The sequence below is a fragment of the Cottoperca gobio genome, chromosome 4 (assembly GCF_900634415.1).
Source record: "Cottoperca gobio chromosome 4, fCotGob3.1, whole genome shotgun sequence".
Taxonomy (NCBI): Eukaryota; Metazoa; Chordata; class Actinopteri; order Perciformes; family Bovichtidae; genus Cottoperca; species Cottoperca gobio.
In genome coordinates this window covers 12287732-12309549 of record NC_041358.1, presented here as the reverse complement: position 1 = coordinate 12309549, position 21818 = coordinate 12287732, and the positions used below count along the sequence as shown (strand labels likewise).

Genomic DNA, 21818 nt, shown 5'->3' with positions numbered 1-21818 from the left:
CATAATAAGACGATAACATTTCAAACAATAATGTTTTATCTCTACTACACTTTTGTTTTACATTCAGGCTGTGAAAGAGTCTGGCTGCATCACATTTAGTTGAGTCACACACTGGCAAAGACTTCAATTGCATACCAGAAGGAACTCTTGCTGCTGTGTTTCTAAAGTTCTAACTTTGTGTAATTGCCTTTCAATACATGAGTGATCATAACTGGAGCCACAACAAGGGTGTGAGTGACACTGGGAAGTGAACATTTGCTTTAAATATCAAATCAAAGTCCTTTGTGAGATCTATTCTGTCTCAAAATCACTCTGGAAAATTGACTAAATATGAATTACATCAAAGACGGGCCTTAATCCCGTCTTTGATTTAATTCATATTTAGTCAGGTGTAAGTATTTTGGCTCTCTTGTATGATTACTCAAAAGTACTTACAAGCAATGCTTTGTTGATATAAAGAGAATATACCACTATATTAGCTTTAATTATTAATAGTTCATTCCACTGCCTCTAATTGTTTTTGCTTTTTGGGAGGTGGTAATATAGCATTTTGTAGTTTGTAAAACAAAACGTCAATAATGTGCAATATAAACACAGTTTCCAGTAATTTGAAGATATGAGCTTTTCACAGGAATGGCCATGTCCTTAATAAATCGTGTTACACTACATAGAAATCATGATGCTATCATAAACTCTATACATTTATTCATGCTTGATGGTGTTTGGATTTCTTCCACAATTGCACTTGTATCAGAACTTAATGTTCACTACAAAACAACAATAAAACTACACAAGGTCAAATGTGTGGTTAGGAACACATTTGGTTGTGAAGTAACCAAATATGTGTAGCACCTTAAGTGAAACTTAATCAGGTCAGACCTGTAGTGTACATCTTTTCGTTAGCAATGAAATTATCAACAAACCGTGTTGAACAAAAGAGTAATTAAGAAGCAATCAAAAGAAAGAAAAGGGAAAGGGACATGAAGCCCACCATCTATAAATATGTGTTTAGATACCAGAGAAATGGGGCACATTTACCAATGTTTGCAGATGAGAAAGGTGTTTTCTTTTGTCATCGATAAATGAGCGTGTGTGTGTGTGTGTGTGTGTGTGTGTGTGTGTGTGTGTGTGTGCGTGTGTGTGTGTGTGTGTTATTCTTATATGCATGTGTGCACACCTGTGTCAGATCCTGTTTTTTCCACACCAAAAACAGTGATGTATGATGTGTCAAGTCTTGCAGAGACCTGAGAAGTGTAGGTAACCTTAGTCTAACTCTGGAGCAGACAGTCACATAAACGGTTTTCTACCGACTCTTTTTTTCAGTTAATCTGGAGTGACAATGATTTGCTCTTGTAAATTTGACTGCCAATTTTTACAGTGACGCGTAGCGCCATGACCCATCACATAAGAAATCTAGAATGACACACTGAATGAAACTGAAATATCAGATGTAGTGGAAAATGCAGATGGTTCTCTATATTTTGATTCCTCTACATGTGAAACATTCTCTGTGATAATATCCTTGTTTGTGTAAAACAAATAAGAAATAAAGATGGTGTCTGCAGTTTTCATGTCTGACTGTGTCTGTAGTAATTGATGGCTACAGCCAGTAGCTGAGGGGAAGGTTAAGAAAACCCTATCCATCCAGATGTGTCTAGTGCACACTGAGTGACCCTTCGAGCACCCTAATAAATCCTCACGCTTTGAGGACAGCAAGCCAGTGTAAATGAAGCTTGAAATGAAGGCACAGCAAAGGTGCCGTACACAGTTGTATCTATTTTAATGTCAGGTGTTTAAGAGGCGTCTGTGATCCCAGACTTTTTAACAGCTGTACATTCTGCAGTAAAAAGACAACATGTTCTGTATTAGGCCTGTGACAGTCTAGATTTTGTCTCACTGCCATAGTAGGACAGAGCATCCTAAGTGGTCGTGCTGGTAACATTGAAGCCTTTGGCGGCTAGAGGCTGGAGTTTTAAAAATGTTTTATTATCGACTCCCCTCATAGTGAAACACACATTTCCATGTTTAGGGTACCTTCACTGCCCATCCAAGAACATCTCCATTGCTATACATGCAGGAAATTGTATTTTGCTCATATGTGATTCAGATCAGTTTTTTCCAGATTTCTAACAATACAAAAATCACATGAAATCTTTTAAATTCTAATTTGAGCCACTTTTATAATTTGCCTAAATCAGATACAGGTCTGTTTTTTTTGCAATGCAAACTTTTATCGGAATTCATGCAAATTTAAGCTTCATTTGTCACAACTCTGCGTTGGCGGGAGTCACGTGGTGATTAAAAACGGATTACATATTGGATTTTTAAAACTTTGGATAAAATCTGTTTCAATGAAACCATTCACGTGACGACTCCACCGCTCAAGGCTTCGATTAGCTGTAAGGAAAAAGCTACTGCCATGAAAAACAAGTTCTACAGAAAGTCTAACTAAAACAAATAGATGGCAGCATGAGAAATCCCATTCATCACTTATGGAGAAACACAGCACATCCTAATATCCATCATCCAAACCACAATCTAAACGCTACAGATTGACAAGTAGAAGGAAAGAGTCAAGCAATCTTGGAAACAAGCAGAGACGGATAGAACTGTAAGACAAGTGAATGACAGATCAAACATATCGCGTATTAGCCGTGGGAAATGTAATAAACAAATAAAAAATAGAACATTGCAAAACTGATACTCACCCTCAGACCAGGAAAGCCGCTAATGCCAATCCCACCAACAGGCCCCTGTGAAACATCACAGCAACATCCTAAGTACACAGGACAGGACACTTACAGCAATGCACATTCCTCATTTCCAAGGCTATATTGGAAATGCTGTAAGTGTCATTTAATGTATTCATGTGCAAACATCTAAGATGACAAAAGCATCTCAACATGTCCATGTCTGAAAACAAAAAACTATTAATCAAGGCTTCTCAGTAATTTGTATAATTGACCAGTGATGACCATTTATCTCCTTCACTCTTAAACAGAATATTATGAGACCTACAGATAAAGTTATACACTTCAATAACTATCTTCTGTGAGACACAGACTACATAGATGGAGGACAGAACGATGAAATAACAGCAGAGGTAGATGAAAAGTGTCAGATAAAAAAAGAGGACAGCTGAATTCACCAGGAGGCGGACACGAGCTCTCACCTCATTGCCATCAGGACCAGGAGGCCCCCTCTCCCCCGCATCACCCACCACACCCTGTGGGGGAAGGACATCCACACTCAACCACTGCCAAATATACCCTCGACTTATCAGTCAATAGAGCAACTTTCACACAGGTGAAGGTAAAATCGTTTATTTAGCTTTTACTACTTTCTTACTGTTACTTATAAGATTTCTGTTCCAACCTTTACTTCACAAATAGCATTTAACATGTAATTTCCCAAAGGGGTTGATCAAGATCAAATTTGCATTGACATGGCGGTGAAAATAATTCTCATTCAATGAAGCAAGATAAGGAGGTGAGCTTGTGGACGGGCTTGCAGCTGCCCTGGGGCCAGAGACTTTCATCCAGTTAGCCGGATGAAACAGACACTGGGCTGACTGCCCGCTTGGCAACTTCAGAAGAGACGCCAGGGCTTGTTTTTAAAACATTAACTTTTCAGTGCGAGGGCTCAACCATGACATTCCATTTGTCTCTTTCCTAATCTGTACTTTTTTCAATGCCACCCAGCAACAAACTTGCCATTACAGGAGCTATGCCAAAATACACGCCATCAAACATTTCCAATATGATTTGCCACAGCTTGTTAAATCCTCTAAAGGAGTTATTCCTCGCTCTTATTTTTTCTCTCTGCACTGTTTAAACAGTGGCCCTCAATGTCCTGCTGCTTTAGCACATTCACAACAGATGCAGCATACAAATGAATTAAAATGTCCCTGGGGCATTTGTGGATGTGAAGTGCTGCTTTCAAAGGGGACATTCTGTATATATTATCAGATGGATAACATTTATATCCGTTAGTACAATCTCCACGATTTTCCAGACAAGATAACACAGACAATCACGCCTGCAGCTGTCTCCTTATAGCTATTGATAGATGACAAATGTATATTTTTTGAGTCTGGAAGCAACTATAAGATATGAATTAATCAGTACGTGTCTTCCTTTGGTGCCAGGTTTTCCAACAGGACCAGGAATGCCCTAGAAAAGAAAAACAAGAGTATAAGTGACTCAAATCTGGGATCATGAAACATGGCTGCTTCCAGAGAATTGGTCAAAACCAGTTTTAGCTACTGGACTAAAATTAAGAGGTTTTTACAGCGATAGAAGAGTCAAACGGCATCATTCCTCTAATATCATGGATTTATCTATCTGAATGTATTGTAGGATCTCCCCCGCCCCCCCTTAATGACAGATAAAATGAACAAATGACATATATCTGTATCAGTAGCTCAACATATATCAAGATATATACTAGACCAAAGCTGACTGTAAAATGTAGATTAGGGCAAAGTGCTAAAACAAAAATGTTCATGTATCAAACTTCAGTCGGGGAGGTACTAAGTATCAGACAAAAGAGGGGAAACAAATACGAAAAATGAAGTAGAGAACATTATAAGAGATAATTGTGTGCCCCACACCTGGAATACACAGGAGTAGTGAGTAAAAAGATCTCAAAATCATGTGCATTCAACAAACATCACTCACTTTCTCCCCCTCTAGTCCCGGTGGCCCAGCAATGCCAGGAGGCCCAATGAAACCCTGAAAATAAATCAGCAATATGTCCTATTACAATATTGTCTGAACATTACAACAACGCATTTGCGCAGTGCGATAAAAGTATCTCATTAAAACAATATCATTACAATACTGCTATTCCATTTTAGCATAGACACTGCACATTGCTGGTCACACAGACCAAATGAAAGATCAACATTGTCGTCCGTAAGCTCTGCTAATGCGATAAAAAATGAATCACATTGTCATGCTTTTGAAATGTGTGTGACCGTGACCCTGATGTATGCTGGGGAAAACTATGGAGGAATATTTGGTGTCACTGGCCGGGCTGCTGTGAGGTATTCTGTTTTTGTTTAAGATAAACGCAATATGGCTACAAGCCATTAGGGCTGTATCTTAAAGATGTTTACTTGCTAGCTGTGTTCACACATTGCTGTATATCTTGTCGCGTTACCGCCACCTGTTGATCAGTGGAACAGTATGGCACCATTGGCAGGAATGTTTCTCGTGTCACTGGCATGCATTCGTGTCCTTGTGCACGTACAGGAAAACCACATCATAATCTCTTCAATGTAAAACCCTGATATACATTATCTGTTCTGTCATTCTGGACATGATGACTGTGAGATTGGCAATAACTTGGCTGCATTCCAAGTATATGACATAGGATGTAGTCAGTAGGTACGAGTAATTTGCACAACCGTGTCTCCTTTTTTTCTATCGCACAAATCAATCACATCTTATCAGTGTACCGTCTGTCTTAGTGGATATTTTTCACGCTGCCTGCCTCACAATGACATAGTATTCCCAGGTATCCTCTTTCTCTGGGCTGCAATGCTCCATTTAAGTCCCATCTCTCACTAGCTTATTTGACCCCCTTCCGTCTGCTTTCATATTTTCTCCCATCTGTTTGTATTCCATCCTTTTCTCTTTCTTCTGTTCTCCTGTTTTTGGGGCATTCTTGCTTGCTCGGGAATGAACTATAGTAACGAGCCCCACGAGCAGTCTCACATCAGGCAGTATGTCAGAAATACAACTCAGATTCCGAGCAGTCTCTCTGGAGTTCTAATCCTTTCAGGAAATGAGGTGTTCAATCCTGTGCTGCTGAAGAAAAGAAGGCAGAGTGAAAGCAAATAACCGCTTGTACTTACACGGACACCTTTAGGCCCTGGGTTACCTTGTGGCCCAGCTAAACCCTGAGAAAAAGGAAAGACTCAGGTGAGGTTCACCTATTGTCACAGTAGGTAAGAGCTCAGTGATTTCACATGGTGAGAAAACAACATATCAGACTATGAATGTCCAGATAAGAGGAATACAGGATGCTTGACTGACAGACAGCTTAAAGAAAACATATTTTTTTATACTTTAAGTTGCACTGCATATTTCCTCATCCACACTACTAGCTGGTTTAAGACCACAGACTACACACATGAAGAGACATCAGAAACCAATTGCATTAATGTATGCACTTTTTATTGTAAACTATGTTTTCTATATACTATAGTGGAAAAAATAGCAGTTGTTTAACACTTCATTTCAAATCCAAAATGGATAAGAAATGTGCATAAGAAAGCAGAAAGAAGTGTACAATATGCAGTTATCATTATCATTGCTGTGTATTTTCTGTAGAGTTCTTGGTAGAGCAACGAAGAATCTAAAGAGGGCCGATGGAGGAACTGGAAGCGTATTTTTGTATTTTTCACTGCACCTGCCTGCCAGGGTAACCTGCAGCCCCGGCTTCCCCAGGAGGTCCTGGTATGCCCTGCAGCATCAGAGAGAGAGAGAGAGAGAGAGAGAGAGAGAGAGAGAGAGAGAGAGAGAGAGAGAGAGAGAGAGAGAGAGAATGAATGGACGGTGAACAGGGAGATTAGATGGATGGATAAAGTGAAAGAGGAGACACACAGACCTCTACAAGCATTGCCAACTGAGGAATAAAACGAGCACTGTTCATTCCGGACAGCCTCCACCAAGACAACCCTGTCTATTAACTGTACCTTTCTGCACCCCTCCAGCCCACCCCTCCCCCACTGGCTCACTCTGCTATTTTTTAAACCCACTGTTAAAATGTCGCATTTCAAACATTCACCTGATGCTTAAAACAATCATGGGTTGCTGTAATAACTATTGTTATCTTTGACTTTGCATAAAGCACAGACCTTGAAACGGTGCCTTAGCATTTTTGCAACAAACCTCGTATTTTGCCGAAATTCACCATTATTGTCTGACAGGACCACAATAATATGTGCAGGTTTGATATTGTTGTTGATCAAAGTCTGGTATTACTTTACCATGTGCTTGAATATGAATAAAAACAATTCATTCTCAAACCTTGAAAAAATCTTTTTGCAATCAGTAATAATCTAAACTGTGCGGGCGACCTGTATATGTTGTTATTCCTCTCTATGCTAAGAGCCTTATGATGAGGACATGTGAAACAGTCTGTGTAATGGGCCACGTTAATTGTTAGCATTTTGAAGAAGTGATGAGATTTCTTCATCTAGAAGAGCGGAATAAACAGGAGATAAAAGGAACCACTGATTAAAGGGGACAGTTGAAGGACTGAAGTCCCTGGGTGGTGACGCACACAGGCACAGCTGTATGTCTTATGGCTTTAAGGCTTTTGTGGTTCGATACACCTGTCCCATCAGTGCTAATAACAACTGCTAAACTCTGGCAAAATAAAACACACACACACACACACACATCACCACTTACTTGTTCTCCTGGCAGTCCGGCAGGCCCTGAATAACCTTTAGGACCCTTGAAAATAGAATAAAACAAATGTGTTTGAGTATATTTCACCCAAAAACACAATAGACATTACCAGACTAAGAGTCTACAGTCTACTAGCGGCTCTATGAGACTGTATTGTGCCACAGAAATGCTTTAAGCTAAATGCTTAAGTCATCATGTTAACACGATCACAATGACAATACTAACATGCTGATGCTGAGCAGGTAATTAGAACTAAACACAAAGTACAGCTGAGGCTGATGGGAATGACATTACTGTTGCAGGTATTTGGTCATAAATCACAGTATTGGCGAAACAACATTTTAGACTTGATGGTGGCACTACACCATAGGACAGTTAAGGTCAGTCAATAGTTGTCAAGACTTTCATACAAAACCTCATGGTGGCGCTAAAAGTAAAAGTCAGGAAATCACCAGTCAAGTCACGACCGTCAGGGAACAATGGATATTTGTACCAAATGACATGTTATTTCAAGAGTCATTCTCTGGGGAGCATGAATGAAGTTTAATGACAATCCATGTAATAGTAGATATATTTTAGTCGGTGCAAATTATAGAAAACGAGAAGAACAAACAATAAAACCATAAAACAATAAAACAATATTGTTTGATAGAGAACTACAGTTTGTTGTTTTTGTTGCACAACTCAATTTCCTGGAATGTTGAAGAACGTAGCAACAGTCTGGATCCTCTTTCCTGCCAGCCATCATTTTGGTACCACTCTAAAGATTCAAGGTTGCAGTAAATAAACCCTGAAATGGGAGGCTGTGATGTCGGAAATTCTCATGGATGCACGACAGAGTTAAAATGTGTTTTTGGCCAGTGTTAAAATCAATATGGTTTGTACTTCCTGTTGTTGTTGGCATAGACTGGGAAAGAGAAAGAGCGCAGAGAGGGTTGGCATGTGTGTTCATCAGATTAAATTGGTGATAATACAGTGTATTACACATGAGTTTTAATGTTTCATTCTCCTGTGTAAGTGTGTCTGGGAAACAGTCTACAACCCTTTCTGTGTTACGACTGAATGCAGAGTGCTCAGGGGATGAGGTTTAAAAAGGAAACTAACAATTGAAACATAAAAACTTTCTAATCTAATCCACAGTCAGTGTTGTGGTACAGCTAAATTCAGCATTAAGTTAAACAAGCACTTTATAAACTAAACAGGATTCATTGAACTTCTCTTCTCTATTTTTCCCTTTGACTTGATTATCAACAACAGATGTTTACAGCTCAAAAACACAAGGTCAGGGCCAGGTCATTATCTTTTTGGGGCAGCGAGAGACCTTCGTGCCCGGTATCATTGACTCCGTTGTGTGCTTCCGAGGTAGTGACACATGAACCTTCACACTCAATAAAAGGCCCTCTTGGGGGTAAAGAGCATAAGATCCGAGCCAGTCATTTCCTCTGGAAATACTTGAGGGGGCAGAGTTCATGTGCTGGGTATATTAGGTTCAGCTACTGCAAACACTGGGATGGCCTCCTGGGAGGCAAGGTGATGGCCAGCTATGTGGAAACCAGACTCAGCGCTTTAATAAGATGCTACCTAGACCACTGTGTAGATAGCCATGTGGGCAGCAGGGCAACCTACTATAGCAAATTAAATCTGTTCCGTAAAGGCCACAAGCTCAATTCTAGCAACAGCTCTGCTGAGCACAGAATAAGCAATGTACCTATTTAAGCAAGACAAAAACAAATTTGAGTCAACAGATAGAAGGCTTTAGTGTTCCTGTGAATATGTGCTTATTGGTGGACATAGGGAGAATGCCAGTGTCCTTCATTTGATTGATAGTCCATGAAATGCTCCTTCTTTAGGCACAATTGCTGACCTGCGGAGGCATGGGATATTGTGCGTGTCATTGACAACCTGACCCCGGACAGAGTGTCTTTCCTCTTTTGGATGACATTTGACCTTGAACTTAAAGCCTTAAGTTTAAGTTTAAGTGAGGCAGCACCAAACTCTAACAGCCAGCTCTGAAGCTCTGAGGGACAACGGCAGAAGCTATATGCAGAGTAAGAGGTATGCTAAGACAGTCAAGAACAAAACAGTATTAGGTATATAGATGAAGTAATAAATAACGATTCATTGGTATATAAATATATATTTATCTTTCTATTGAGATAAAGATAGAAGGACTGAAGACAGGCAGAGAGCAGGGTGGGCTGTAGACTGTCTCTGCACAATAACCTAATACTAACCACAAGAGGCCTCAGCTAACGTATGTGGCTAACACTTGGGGGAGAACACAGTGGGAACACTGAGACAGTGTGTGCGCGGGTGAGTGTGTGCGTGTGCGTGTGTGTGTGTGTGTGTGTGTGTGTGTGTGTGTGTGTGTGTGTGTGTGTGTGTGTGTGTTTGTATGTGCACATATGCTAAAGTGTGTTTGTATGCATGCTCTTAACCCTTAATTTTAAAACCAACCTACAAATTGTATGAAATAGTTATACGTGTGCCTCCTTTTGCCTAAGTGCTGTTTTAAAACAAAAACATAAGCAGCAATCTAAAAGATTTCTCGAAGATCTGCAAACTGAGCTACTTGGACACTTCATTCAAAATGTTCTGACAGTATTTCTTCCAAGCTTTCTTCTACCTTCACCATCAGCTGCTGGTTTAAACACAAATAGCTTAGTAAACTAAATATTACCGGTAGACCTGGAAATCCATCCAGCCCAGTCAAACCTGGTGGGCCTCTGTCACCCTGTTGGAATAAATGAGAGATAGTAACATAACACAAAGTGGGATGCAATGTGCACCATCATCACAGAGTAAAACAGATATTAAAACATGTGTTGATTCCATTGCAAAAGCTTTATAAAGGCATTATAAGGATGAATAGTTGTACACTGTAGAATAGTGTTTTATGAAAGGGGATTAATCTTACTGCTTTAGCTCTCTTGCAGTTAATCCAAGCACAAGTACATGAATTTAGAATAAATTGTTTAACACTGAATAAATCTTATTTTTCCAACACGTAATCTCAAATGACTAATGCACAACAGGGCAATGGTTCAAAAGACTATTCATTATTATGTTGGACTTTCCACAGGTGAGTGAGACAGACAATTAAAAAGTGCTTTTGAGCTTTAGAAAGAGTCTAACATCTGCCATTATTAAAGATGATTCTAACAAAAACCATATGGTGAGCAATATTTTTCTATTCTTAAAAATCTGACGTGAGGTGAGAGGGTCAATGGAGCTTGGAGAAATTGTGTTAATACAGACAAACATGCTAAGAGACAGAGAAAGATACAAGGGCTAACAACTGCTACAAAGGTAAAAGACTTGTTACAAAGAGTAAGGTTTGCAATCATTTGTGGGGATGACATCAGGATGGAGTTGGATAAATATTTCATATTTAAATGTTTCAAGTGAAATTTAACATTATTCTTGCTATCCCAGAAAGGCTCTGAAAGGAGATGACAGTTGTTCTTGGAGTGCAGGATTAAGATACATTTGGAGCTTAATAATTCAAGACATTTAGCAGTGCTGCTCTGGAAAATCATTACTGTGATGATGGTTGGAATAAAGAGACAATGATGGAAAGAGAGTAGAGAGTAATATATGTGAGAGTATGTTGACAGCAGACAAATGAATGATAATAGAATGAGTCTGAAAGCAGAACAATGGTTTAGAGGAAGTTGCTGAATGCAGAACAAATATATACAGAAAAGATTATTAGAGGAAATTCAAAATTCAGTTTTCCACAAATTAGAAAGCGTTGAGTCGTGAGTGACTCATCATGTGCAGATTTGTTGAATCATTTGAATTACTCATTATGAACCGCAGTGCCGTTTGGGGTGTGTGCCCGTTCGAAACGGGCCGATTGCACCCGCCAGGTGGGAAGTCGATTGGATGAACGGTTCTTGATATATGCGTCATACATACAGATTTGGACACAATTCAAAATGGCGTAACATCAGTCTAGACACAAACGGGCGTGGCTCAAATGGTTAGATTTGTCACGTTTGAAGTCGATCGAACGGTTCTGGAGATATCCACAGGACATTCCCACATACAAACAGACACACATTCCTTGCTTTATGGTTAGATTATGCTGCATGATCTGAACATTTTAGGATCCTTTTCACAATATTTTGCTCAAATTATTGACAAATAAAATCGAGAGCAGAGAAAAAAGCAATCAGTGAGCAGTGACTACGTGAGGTGTGAGTGAGGACTGATGTGAAAACTGGAAGCGTTAAGTACCAGCTCAGGTAAAATGTCTCAAGATCGCTGTGAAGGAGTAAAAGCTTTGTGACAAACAGGAGCACATGAGAGAAACACAGAAAGGAGCACAGAGGACCTGACACAGATCTGGCAGATTTCTTACCTTCTCTCCGAGTGGAGCCTGGCCTGGTGACAGCCCGGGGTCTCCCTTTGAACCCTAGAATAGAAACAGGGTCACAGAGTAAGGACCTTAAGCAACTCCATTTTTCTCAGTGGCAGCACCAGTTTTTACAAATGTTGGTTATTAAAAAAACATTCAAAGTTCAGTGACTATTTTATTTATTTTTCATATCTAATCATTTCTTTATACATTCATGAAATACCTAATGTGATTACCTGAATTAAAGCTTGTTACTTTATTAAATGTACAATAATAGTGAGTAAGCAAGAAAAGTAAGTAGGATGAATTTGCATGTTTTCTCTTTCTCAAAAACTTGACTGCTTTGCCCATAAACTCTTTAATATAACCGAGCAGCAAAAACTGTGCGGTTGTGAAGAGGCCAATGTAGAGATGCCTTAAGATGCAGTTCTTCTAATGGAAGTGAGAGCCACACAAATATTCAACTTTATTGAAGTTGTTCAACTTGTCTTCCACAACATGATGTAAGGACAGTTAAGTGGGCATCTGTGCTGTTTACTACACTGTTGTTCAAATTAGGATATTTGGGCTCCACACAGCTGAGAAGATGGCAGTGGGAATCAAGTTACAGACCTCAAAATGTCCCTTTAGAAATCTCTGGGAGAAGTCAAAGATGTTACCATATTTTTCTACAGTATATGGTTTCAACAGTGTGTAGCTCAGTTCCACACATGACACTGGAGGTTTTACAGAGGAAGGTGTGTGTTCTGCAATAACAGTGAGACAGTGTTGGAAAGCAACATCCACATTGGCAAAGGGAAACAGACTCTGTGAGTATGTGTGAGGACACTTTGTCTTTTACTAGACCATGTGGTTTAACTTTAAGCTGTCGCAGTTTAACGCCAGTCCATGAACAGTTTTATATCAACCATGACAATAATTCACACAATTTACAGTGAAGGGTTAGGATGCTTAAGATTTTATTTTATTTTGTAAGGCCTTTAAGTAACTTTCAAAATGACAAGAAATTCAAAAAGGTCAAGAAAAGGTGTACATATTGCACACATCTTTTCATTAGTTTATATAGTTTAGGAATGTCAGTTCCATTCTGAATAAACTGCAGCTTCTAGATGACCCTTGATCTTTCAGTATAATATTTACAATTATGTACAATTCTTCATTTATAAAAAGAGATATCTAGAGTTGGCATTCATGTTTCTGCAGAGTGACCAAGCAAGGCAGTAACAAACAGCGATGAAATACAAATTCCTTTTGGCATCCGGACCTCACTCAGTTTCTGTGTGATCCCAGACCACATGTGTGATTCCCACAAAGTGGATAACAAGTCAAAGAGTCTGCCAGAATGGAGCTGATGTTAAGATCATTTCCACAGAACAGCAATATTACATTACAACAGCCAGAGGTCTCAGGGCTTCTCTTCCCAAAGTGATGTGGTTTAGGAACATAACATATATTCTATAGTCATACATCTTAAAATAAAGTTTAAACTCAACCATCCTTACAGATAGTCTGCATCTACAGAGGTTTTTTACTAAAGCAGCAATGTGAGGAGACCTCCGCATCATTTCAACACAAGCACTTAATACTTTGCTGTTGAAATGGGGCAAGAAAAACAGCCAAGAAAATAAATCTCATCAGGAACACAAATGAACAGAAGCAAAAAGGAGTTTGGATAGTTAGAAGATGCCTCAAACAAGCGTCACTCAATACACGACTACAATATATTCTCTGATTGTACATCTGATGCGGTGTAGCATGGTTGCAGTGTTTCCCCTACCATTTGCAGCAGCGCCCTGCCAACGGAGCCCAGCGCCCTGGCTGACATTCAAGGTGTTTTTGTTTTTTTCTTGAATTAGAATTTCTTTTTTTTTAATTCACAACTCACTTTTCAGATTGACAGGTGCTCTTTTATTAAATAAACTAAACGCTTATGCTATTGATCTAATTTATGTGCACGTTTCAGTTTGTACTGTCTACTTTGCGCATTTACATTCTCTCCTTCGCTCCGTTTTGCGAAGGGCGGGGCTTCGCAGCTGACACACACACACGTGCGCACACACTTACAGAGCGGAAGAAAGGAGAGGAGAGAACTAAATAGAAACTGCGCCACGCACGCGCACGCAATACCTAAACCTAGGGGAAACACTGAAATGTATTATCTAAAATGTTCAGCTGGTTCTGGTGTAAGGTGCTAAACCATTGTTTGACGCCTTAGAACCGCACATTCTCCTCAGTAGATTTTGATCTACTGAGGATCTATATACGGATCAAGTTTCCATAGTTTTGACTGACAGCCAGTGAGGCATAGAAAAGCTTAAGGGTGGAAGAGCAGAAAATCTACCACAGCATAAAACCAAGGATCCTTTATGTTTGGAAAGAAATGTCAGCAGTGCATGAAGCGGATTGAAAGGCTCTTTTAAGTCCTGCAAGCATACCGTCATAACATTTCAGAGTGTGCTTAAAACACATGTCACCTAAGCTCAGCATCAGAGACTGTTTTCCTCTGTATTCATCCGAGTAACCAAACACATTTCAACAGGAGATATTTTCTCAAACTGAGACAAAGAGTCTCTCAATTTCTATTCCGCACAGGGGTTGGGGGTGTGAGAATGACTCACTGACAGGTCACTACGGTATTAGATATGCTGGTTTTAGTATGTGTACACGAATGTGGGTGTAAAGGCTGAGGAAACAGCGAGCAAGCAGGTGGCCCCATATTTCATAATAGCTAATCGAACGCCCTCAGCCAAGCGTGCAGTGTCCCAGCAAGGTCAAAGGTGACTCAGAACAAATCCATCCATCTCCTTGTGCTATTTGACTAATCAAGGAGGAAAACAGAACATTCCTCTCTTTATGTGGGGGTGAGGTAGACAAAGGGGCCAAAATTCATGATAAGAACTTTCATATATTTGTCTCGTCTTTAGCTATGCAGTTTATGTACTAACTACTAATTCTAAGTGAGAAGCTATCCACTTACAAACAAAAAGTTTCACATCAAAAGACTAAGGGGGGACCATCCACTTGTCCTTTGTTTCTGCTCCTATAACATGGCTGTTCCCCCACTGACTGCATGGTGTAAGATCTGTGGTAGCCAGTCGGGACCACAGTCACCACAACCATCTGCATGGAGCTGACCACATCCTTGCTCAGTTGTACCAATGTATCCTTCATATGAAGTCAGTGTCGTGGCTAATGAGCAATGACTAGCACGATTATGCCATGTGGTAAAAAATTATCTAGGCTATGCCTGAGAGGAGGACATTTCACATGTTCAGGCCTAAAACATTATTACTACTTTAAAACATTAGATGTTAGCGACAGTATATATGTTGCACTGCACCATTCTGCACCTGACCTCTTTGCGCTCCACCCCCTCCTAAAGTACACATAAACACACATGTGCAACCGGAGTGAGCAACAGGTTCCAACTTGTCAGCTAGCATCAGCCACCTGTAGTCACTGTGTCTTTGATGGTTTTTTATGGAGTGTATAAAAAAGTACAATATGTACGGAATCATTTTTAAAAGTCCCCAATTTGTCAGGTTTTAGAGTCCTTTTCTTTGTGGAATTAGTTGACTATCAGAACCTAAATAAAACCGTACAGGCAGAATCTGATGTTTTGCCCGCCTGGTAGAGGAAATGACTTTCCGTTACAAATGACTAAAACAGACAATTTGAATTGAAAAGACTTGGCATAAAGCTCGATACAATGTTCTTTGATTTCTTGTAGTAATGACATTGCCATCTCACTATTGGTAGTGATTGGCAGGCCAGTATGAACAATGACAGTACACTTCCTCAGGCAGGCTTGTCATCCCCTTCTTTGAAATCTTAATTTTACAATAATGACTCCCATATCCAACCAACCGTGCCATTACAAACAATGGTGCTATCGCATTTATCACCACTTCTTAGACAGGAAATTATAGGTCATGAAAGTACATGACTTTGAAGACTTGTGTGCAGACTTCCACAATATACAATCAGCCATCTGGTTAAAGCCCCAAGTGTTTTATGTGACTGCCATTGTTCAGGTTTTCTTGAATTTAATAACAAAATCCTTTCTCAGCGGTTAAACTAGAATTCCATTTAAGTAGAATACATATGGAGCCCTAAATTAAAAGAATACATGACCATGGAATTTTCCATCTCTCTTTTCTTAGAAAAACATTACATTTAGTCTCATTTTATCAAACCACAATTTTTCACATTAAAAAAGACATAAAAGCTACAATCTCTATCTAAGTCCATCATGTTGAAATATGAGGTAATTCACTATAATGTTTAATCTAGCACCTCTGCAAAGGTTTATTCCAACAACTATCAATTAAAAATTCTGTAAACCTTTATGTGTCATGTATGTGTACAAATGGTAATGGTAATGTCAGCTTTGTGTTAATAATAGTCCTTTGCAAGGTTAGGTATACTTCAATGTTCCAAATAGGGGATGTCTTAGTTTGCCACCAGCCTGTATGCTTCAAAAACACTTCTAATACACCAAAAGGACATTTTCCAAATATTGTTATTTTTTTCTGTTTTGGTTAAGTATGTTATCAACTGTGCATGTTATTTGGACTTGTAATGTCATCTTTAGACCAAGCATGGACACTGAACCTTTCTTCCAAACAATTAAATGAAGCATTAAAGTAGTTTGGGCTGCTCAGTATTTGTTCTTTGCAATATGCTTTACAATGACACAATGTTTACTCGCGGCTCCCTCTACCACCTTGATTTAATTAAGATATAATGTTGACATATCAATTCTTTAAGGGGGGATTAGCTCTCTGAGCAGAATCATTGAGAGATCTCTCAAAGAGCAGAGCCTTTTCTGCCAATTATAACTGTAAAACCATTTTCTATACATAGTTGTTAGCTGTTTATGTGTCCCTACAAAAGGAGAAGGCCACTCACCTTGGGCCCAAGTGGTCCAGGCTGTCCTTGGCTTCCGTGTGGACCGGTGGGACCCTGGAAAAGAAGCAGACAGAGATAGAAAGAGAACAATATTAAACGACTGTGCATTGTTGACAACTACAGCTCACATAACTAACATTATCAACAGAATGTGAAGAGGTCACAGTGTTACTGCCCTCAGTTCAGAGTACGAGCTGCCCCGAGGGCTTGTCAATAATACAGATGGTCTATGTACGTATGTTTTGATTTTTTTAATGAGAAAACAACTCCCACTCTCGCATCGTCCCAATCGCACACTCCCCTCGGAGCAAAGAATCCCCCTTCCACGGGGAGGACGACACAATAATATGAGTCGTTCCCTCATCTTTGAAAAATCCGGACCAAAGACAATAAACAAACTATCAAAATACAACATAACGTTAGTGCCACAGTAACGCTCTATGGTAAACACACAGATGGCTAACGTAAACTATAGGCCGATGCCACATGTGAAGATATATTATAAGATGGCAGTGTTATTTTCACCAGCCCTCAGAGTTTCAGCAATTTTATTTGGTTGAATTCTGTGTATTCTTGCCCTGCTGTTAGTTAGTTAGATAGATAGATGGATATATAGATGCACTTTATTGATCCCAAATTGGGAAATTCTGAGGGGTTACAGCATGTTATACAAGCATTGCACAGAGGTAAAAAAGTACACAGTAAATATGCATATCAACATCAAAAGAAAGTCAGATAGCTATAAAATATTTATAGATTACAATACACAATATAAAGAATAGATTAGAATACACTATATATATATATATATATATATATATATATATATATATATACTCGAACTGCGACAACAAAATACAAACAGAGGATAACATGCTATAGTAGGCTTTTTTTAGACTGATGACTAATGAGTCAGATTGAATGAACCCAGTAGTAGAGGTGAAATGTTATCCCCTATTTATTTAGTGCAGTCAAGATCAAGTCATAAAATGGATTCATTTCCAGCAATAAGCTACATTTAAAAGAGATTAAATGAAGGTAATCTTGTGAAAGAAAATAATATCTCTAGAATCAGTGAATAACATAGATCTCTTTCGCCCTCGCTCGATATCTCACAATGGGAAGCACCTTCTGCCATGACCCATCACGGAAGCTCTACAACCACCACGTCAGGGAACAGACCAATCATCTGAATTCCTTGAACATCACAGGTATGCAAAAAATGCACAATCACACATGCACACTTATGCCTACATGGATGTGCACATTCATATGCACACACACAATCATAAATATGCTACATTCCTGTACATCTGTAACCTGGCAGCTTGCAGACCATGCTTTCACTGCACTACAGCCAAGAGCCAGGAAGAAGGCTCTCTCTCCCTCTATATTTGTATTATCTTACTGTCATTTTTAACATCAGTCATCTGGGTCTTAAATGTTAACTTACAAAACGTTTTGCTTACGCACTCCTCAAAGACAAATGTAACCATTTTCTATTGTAACACTGTAATGTGATATGTATTTGGTCAACACATACACAACAGTGAAAAGAGGTTACTAAACAGCAATACAAAATTGTACTGCATCCCTTTCCTTAATAAAATACCTGATTATTATATCAATCACTATCTGAATACTTGAAACTTGTTGTCCCTTTCAGATTGTTTAGAATAAAAGCAACCTCTGAAGAAAAGTTGTCTGTTTCCTTGACAAATGCCCACACCAAATAGTGTATCTTAGTTTACAGTCTGATAACGTTAACAATTAGAGGCAGCCAAACAAGTCTGCCGCTCTGTGCTGAGACAGCAGACAAAACCACAGTATCACACACTGCCCTCAGCTTCCCACCACATAATGATTGCAAGTCTCCACTTTATGACTTAGCCTATGGGTATGTTATGTATCAGCTATGTGCTTTCCAAGCCTTTTTACCAGAAGACATGTTTTACTGTCTACCACCTCTCTCTGTCTACCAGCCTGTCTTCCTGTCTATCTGCCTCCTAGTCTGCCTGTCATGCTCTGTTAAAATGCAGCACAACATAAGGCCGCATTCAGACCAAATTGAGCCCTGCGTGGAAAAACACAGCTTTGTTTTTCGACTGTTTACCTTGCAATCACGGCTCGGCCTTGACAAAAGATAAAATAGTTTCTGCCGTGATAACTTTCCATTGTCTCACTGGTACCGTAAGCAACATGCCCCCACCAATGCAACCCCTTATGTTTCTTTTTAACGCAGGGACGTTTAAGTTCTGAATATCCACTGTAAGGGGAAAAGAAGCAAAAGGGAAAAGTCTACATGTGTATGTTACTTTGAATGTATGTAAACAGTTAACTATTGATTAACACACACATACATATTGTATAATATACACAAAGAGGTGTACATGTACTAACCACATTTTTTCCATGTTAACGAGCATTGTTTTGTTACTGATCATTATTCTGGAACTTGAGAGTCATTGTTTGATGTGGTTCAAAAGCAGGTGTTTAAAACTATCTACAGGTAATCAAACATTATGTGAATTTGATTGCATGTTGTCTTTCATTAACACTGACACACTGTAGATATTTACATCCCCTGAGTTAAATTAGCTCGAAGATGTTGCTGTGCAGGGTAGAGCTTCTACAAAGAACAAGAGTGAACTATTTATACACGTTCCCGCTAACACATACCACATCCATTAAGTAAAATGTGTCTTGTTCTGTTTCAAGATGCCTTCAGGGCCTGTGGCATGATCGCAGCATTGCATCATGAAAGACTTGGCAGTTGCATACAGTGTATTCTCAAGATCAGATGGTAAATGCAGGCTGTGCCGCCAAAGCTGCTGCTGGTTGCAGCTCGTTTCATCTGGAACAGTTTGGTCACTCATCTTTGGTGCTCCAAAGGTGCAGACAAGTAAACAATCTTGCCTGCATCCTCAAAGCGAACTATATGACTGTCATGAGCCTTTACAAAGCAAGGCTTGTTCCTGAGTTTAATCACACTATCCACAAAAATGTTCGTCAGCGCTTCTTTCCCGACAGCTGGATTGTGACGGTAAATACAGACAAACACATGCTAATTGCCATACCAAAAGACCAAAAGAAAAAAGTATTCAGTGAATGTGTTAGTGCTGTTGATTATCAACTTCAGCACTTTAAAGGCCAAGAAACCTGACCTTAATCTCTTTATAGTGACTCAACCCACAATACTGTGCTGCTAAACAAAGCAGCATTTCCAATTTCCTTTTATGATCTTTAACAATGTATTTATGTTCATATTATCTGGGATCAGTCTACCAACTAAGATTGTCAGTACAGATATACAGACCACATATAAAATAGTTTTCTACTGCATAAAGAGAGATAAAAGACACATATTTGATAGTTAAAAGTAAACATTCAAAATTAATTGTTTGCCACTATCACGTACAGTTACTTTGTTATACTCTTCCTGATCAACAGATAACGATTACTTTACAGAATTATGTCTGTGTACCATCACCTTTGCGCAGGTTACTCACCCGAGAACCTCTTTTGCCTGCAGGACCAGGTAGACCAGGGGGACCAGGAGGACCCTAAATCAGAGACAGAGGGACAGGGAGAGAAAGAAGGGAATGTTGTAGGAAGAGGGGGAGAGAGAGAGAGAGGCGGAGTGAAGGGGGAAAAGAGAGATAGAGTATGTTAATGGTAGCAATAACATGCAGTTCACTGTTCAGGCCTCTGCAATGATGAGTATGTGGTATATGTATGTAAGAGCTATGAAGTTCAAAAGACAGGAGCCAACTGTTTTCAACTAAAAGCTCTATTAGGAAATTCTGAGCAGAAGGGTCGAGTTACATTCTCGAGATGAGACTGACACCCCCAGCCTTTGGTCAGCCTGTGGGATTAACATAATCCTTCGTCATGGAAAAAACGTAGCATGAAACATATGTAACAAATGTCATGTTCTGGTAGAGACTCATGCTGAACGCAATCCAGTGTTTCTGTTAGTGTTTTACTAGACAAAAATATTAGAATTTTCAAATACTATATATATTTCTGGAATCAAATCTTAATATCTGCGAATTTTAAAAAAAAAGAAAAAAGGTGACTCTATTAAGAGACAATTATCAATAATATTCAATTATCAACAAGCACAAATGACTGGCATTCAATACAGAACAATGAAAAAATACTGAATCTGATCTTGTACATCAGGCCTGTAAACGTTTACATGTTTTGGTACCATCACTTGGTAGAAGGTGTTAGCTAGTACGCTGAATTGATTTGAGGGGTGGTATGGGGATGCTGAATGTCTGATTCAACACAGACTTGCTTGGTTTCTGACATTAAATCATGATACATAGCCTATTTTGGTATAAATATCAGCCTATAAATAATAATGTGAATAAATGTGAATAAATCACCTTGTAGACCAAGTTGCACTATCCAAATTTGCAGGACCATAGGACTTTTTCACAGAGGACGTTTTGACACGTCACAGTAGGAAAATCACAGGTGTAAATAATGAAATTAATAAGGACCAAATAGCGTTTGTGTGCAGCTTGCCGTGCTCTCTCTATTTATTTCTTAAGACTTTTCTGCTACTCCCCAATGCCATCTAAGAAACAATCCCACTACAAGGGATTACACTTTTAGATGAAAACAGACATTTTACTATTTTATTTACCATTCTGAATTGTTGCTATAGCAATACATTATAATGGGGTGCTCTGGAGCATCCTTATCTCCCGCCAGAGCAGTAGATGGGCACAGAGGGAGACATGAATAAAGAAACAGCTGTTTGTTCCTCTAGACTCCCACACACAGACACATGGAAACTGTGAGCACACCACCGCCTTCGCCACAACAACAGGGCCTAAAGAAACCGAGGCACACATGCAAAGTAAAGCTATAAAATTCACATGTTTAATCTGTGCTGCCAAGACAAAGTCAAATCTTTCCCAGTGGAGTCAATTCAGGAAGTCAAACTTCTGTAAAGTTAAAGGGTAGAATGAATCGTCATTTGAATTTATTGCATTGTGTGATATTAACTTGAGCTTAATAGCCCCTGCAATGTAACCCAACATGCATTCAAAAAGCAAGCTGTCTGCTGTAGGTAGCTTAATAACAGACCATGTAACTGAGACATT

The 21818-nt window shown here is 39.2% G+C and overlaps 1 protein-coding gene across 1 annotated transcript in view; it reads right to left on the bottom strand.

Moving 5' to 3' along the window:
• The window catches only part of col24a1 (collagen type XXIV alpha 1 chain), an 81471-nt gene that overhangs the window by 42596 nt on the left and 17057 nt on the right, over positions 1–21818 (bottom strand). Inside the window, 11 exon segments of the mRNA XM_029430505.1 lie at positions 2709–2753; positions 3173–3226; positions 4128–4172; positions 4680–4733; positions 5861–5905; positions 6418–6471; positions 7425–7469; positions 10105–10158; positions 11791–11844; positions 16699–16752; positions 20208–20261. Of these exon segments, the coding sequence (XP_029286365.1) occupies positions 2709–2753; positions 3173–3226; positions 4128–4172; positions 4680–4733; positions 5861–5905; positions 6418–6471; positions 7425–7469; positions 10105–10158; positions 11791–11844; positions 16699–16752; positions 20208–20261 (558 nt within the window).